This window comes from Trypanosoma conorhini (assembly GCF_003719485.1).
Source record: "Trypanosoma conorhini strain 025E chromosome Unknown Tco_14.4_contig_00339, whole genome shotgun sequence".
NCBI lineage: Eukaryota > Euglenozoa > Kinetoplastea > Trypanosomatida > Trypanosomatidae > Trypanosoma > Trypanosoma conorhini.
In genome coordinates this window covers 3,426-6,374 of record NW_021704421.1, presented here as the reverse complement: position 1 = coordinate 6,374, position 2,949 = coordinate 3,426, and the positions used below count along the sequence as shown (strand labels likewise).

At 60.3% G+C, this 2,949-nt stretch overlaps 2 protein-coding genes across 2 annotated transcripts, besides 10 other annotated features; both read left to right on the top strand.

Annotated features, from left to right (window-relative positions):
• Positions 1 to 261: 261 nt before the first annotated feature.
• On the top strand, positions 262 to 822 carry Tco025E_05634 (uncharacterized protein; the record flags this gene model as incomplete). Its single annotated transcript, XM_029372527.1, has 1 exon — positions 262 to 822. The coding sequence occupies one exon, from the start codon at positions 262 to 264 to the stop codon at positions 820 to 822; it is 561 nt and encodes a 186-aa protein (XP_029227407.1).
• Positions 823 to 1,026: 204 nt separating this feature from the next.
• Positions 1,027 to 1,053: a microsatellite.
• A 173-nt stretch (positions 1,054 to 1,226) lies between these two features.
• On the top strand, positions 1,227 to 1,853 carry Tco025E_05633 (uncharacterized protein; the record flags this gene model as incomplete). The annotated part of the gene is made up of 1 exon (XM_029372526.1): positions 1,227 to 1,853. One exon carries the CDS (start codon positions 1,227 to 1,229, stop codon positions 1,851 to 1,853), a length of 627 nt encoding a protein of 208 aa, XP_029227406.1.
• Positions 1,854 to 1,883: 30 nt separating this feature from the next.
• Positions 1,884 to 1,927: a microsatellite.
• A 24-nt stretch (positions 1,928 to 1,951) lies between these two features.
• Positions 1,952 to 1,976: a microsatellite.
• A 269-nt stretch (positions 1,977 to 2,245) lies between these two features.
• Positions 2,246 to 2,300: a microsatellite.
• Positions 2,268 to 2,304: a microsatellite.
• Positions 2,305 to 2,328: a microsatellite.
• Positions 2,329 to 2,341: a microsatellite.
• An 86-nt stretch (positions 2,342 to 2,427) lies between these two features.
• Positions 2,428 to 2,449: a microsatellite.
• A 39-nt stretch (positions 2,450 to 2,488) lies between these two features.
• Positions 2,489 to 2,534: a microsatellite.
• A 195-nt stretch (positions 2,535 to 2,729) lies between these two features.
• Positions 2,730 to 2,785: a microsatellite.
• Positions 2,786 to 2,949: the final 164 nt, after the last annotated feature.

The following is a 2,949-nucleotide window of genomic DNA, read 5'->3' as shown; positions in this document are numbered from 1 at the left end:
AGAGAGAGAGAGAGAGGTGTGGATGATGTACTGTGCACAGTGGCGCGCCCCATCGCGGCTCCCTGCCCTTTACCGTGCCGCTTGGTTTGCATCTTTTCATGCGAGAAGTATTGCGGCGTTTTGAGCCACGGAAGCGTGCATGCATGCATTCTCTCCTTCACTGCTCTTTGCTGCGTTTTAGCGAGGAAGCAAGAAACGGGCGGGAGAGTCTTCTCTTGCCGTGCGTAGAGAGCAGGGGGCGAGCAAGCAGAGGTGGGGACCATGCTGTCTCGCTCTGGCGTGGTGAGGGCGTCACGCGCAGTACACCTTTCACTCCTTTGCCTGCCATGCGGTGCGCCCCGCCTCTGGTGCCGCCGCATGGCGAGCGCGGGTCCCACCACGAGCAGTGAGGGTGCGGCGGAGGGCAAAAAGGCGGTGCCGTTCCCCGCGAACTTTAGCGTGGACCCTAAGCAGCTCCCCGACACCATCCCTGGCGTCTCGCGTGAGGAGCTGGCGGAGCGGCTGGATCAGTACCAGCAGAAACTTTCCTACAAGGCGGCCCAGCTCACTTCGCGCGAGCTTGCAAACGAGATTGAGATGATGCGCCGTGCCCTGCCGCCGGACCAGTTCCAGCAATTTCTTCATGACGTGGACTCCATGACGGCGAAGAATGAGCTCGAAATGGCGCGGCTGAGTGCAATGTCGCCGCAGCAGCTATATCGTTACCACCAGCGGCAGCGGCGGCGGCAGCGTTTCCAGGCGGCGGGGAAGAATCTCTTGGTCCTTGTGTCGCTCTTCGGTACCATTTTTTGTTTATTTTTCTTCCTGTTTTTCTTCGGGTAGGGGGTGCGAGCCCTGGTGGCTCTCTCGTTCCGCGTGTGCGTCTGCCTCCGCGAGAAGCAGGGGGGTCGCTGAGGGCGTAGAGGTCTGCCGCTAGGAGGAAGGCGGGCAGCTACCGACGTGAAGGGGGGCGAGAGCGTGTGAGGGCAATTCATCTCTCCGCCGCACGCTCTCTAAGGAACTTTCTTTTTGTTTCTCTCTGTCTCCGTGTGTGCGTGTGCGTGTGTGTGCGTGGCTGCTGTTGCCGCCGCTGCCTCTGCGGGCGCCGTTGGCCCCTGCGATGACCGACTCCCTCCCCCGGCACTGCCGTCGCCTGCGCCTCCCCACGCTGCTCGTTTATTTTTCTTTTTCTCTGCCTCTTCTTGCGGCGCCGGCGGTGAGAGTTGAGCTCGGCGTGTGGCGGCGGCATGTCGCACGGCGTTGGGCGCTGGTCGTGTCTCCGGCCGCTGCTGCAGCACGGCGCCGGTTACGTCGCACCGCTGCGGCCTGTGTGCCGCCTCGCGGCCGGCGGGGTTCGCCGCACCCGCGTTCTCCTGCGGCCGCAGACGATCAAGCCCAACCCGGCGCACACCCCGAGTGGGAAGTTTGACCGCAGCTTTGAGAAGCTCAGCGGGGAGCTAGAGAACCGCATGCCGTTTCGCCAGCAGCAGATTCTCTTCGGGAGCAAGTACGACCACAACTTTGGTGAGGAGAGCTACGAGGCGCTGAAGCAGGCGGCGCAGGACGACATATACGGCCGTGAACCAGAGAAGGCGGCGGCGCAGCAGGCGCGCAGCTACTTCACCGGCGACGACCTCTCCCCCACCGCCCTGCACGTGAAGTCGCCACTGCTGAAGGTCGCGCAGCTTCAGCAGCGGCAGAAGTACGACAAGAAGATCCTCAAGACCTCGCAGGAGCCCACGGAGTACTACTACCACCGCGAAGCCCCCGCGCGGCGGCGGGCTCGGCATCGAGTCATGGCGGTAGGCGCCGCCGTGGGACTTGGTGCCGCGTGGTGGGGCCTGCGCCGCCTCCGCCGCTACATGCTTGAGTAGTCATGAGATCCCCCTCCTCCATCTCTCCGCGTATGTGTGTGTGAGTGTGTGTTTGCTTCTTCGTCTCTTTGTTTCATTCTTGTGTGCCCGTTGCCGTTTGCTGCTGCTGCTGCTCGTGGCTGCGATGTGTGGCCTCGCTCTATGGCTCCCGGCCGCGGCGTTCTCGCGGCTGTGCCTGCCGACCCCCCCCCCCCACACACACACACAACTCGGCACCCACGCCCCGCGACCCTCTCATCCGCCTGCCTGCTCTCTCTCTTTCCACGCTGTTGCTTTGCCGCCGCCCGCCGCGTGCCACTGGCAGTTGCGGAGAAACCACCGCCCAGCCACCCCACCAGGAAACAAAAGAGTTAGTGCAGCGTGACAGAAGAGCAGGCGTAAAAGGCAGCAGAGCACATCGACCCGCCCACGCGCACACACAGACATACACACAAACACAAGCACACAGCGGTATATATACATATATATATATATACACAACACACATATTACTGTGCATAGAACTCACTCAGCTCCCTGCGGCCCCCGCGCTCCGTTGTGTTGTGCCCGCACTGTCAGGGCTACATTTTGCTTTCCGCCGCCGCCGCCGCCGCCGCGTGTCTGCCTGCGAGACCGCCACCGCACGGAGGCTCTACGAGGCGAGGGAGCAAGAGAGCGAGGGAGTGAGAGGGAGAGGGAAAGAAGGGCCGCAGCCGGCACACCGGCCGTCAGCAGAACTCACAGGCCGGCGGAGAGGCACGTCCTTCAGCGGGTCGGTTCTCCACACAGACACGCACGCGGAGCGAGAGAGAAGAAACCGACAAGCACTCAAACCGAAATAAAGGCAATAATAATTAAAAAAAGAAAACCTGTTTGACACGAATATTTAAACGGGGTAAAAACAAAGAAAAAAAACACACACACACAAACACAACTAAAAAAAAAAAGTAACACTTCACCGCGTCGTTGCGTGTCTCCCCAGGCAAGCGTCGAGGCAACGTTGTAGCATAAAAAAACAAAAAAAACAAAGAGGGGGGAGAGAGAGGAGAGAAAACGAAAAGAAGTTAGTTGCAGGCAGTGACAGCATTAGTTCCATATATATATATATAGTAGGTAG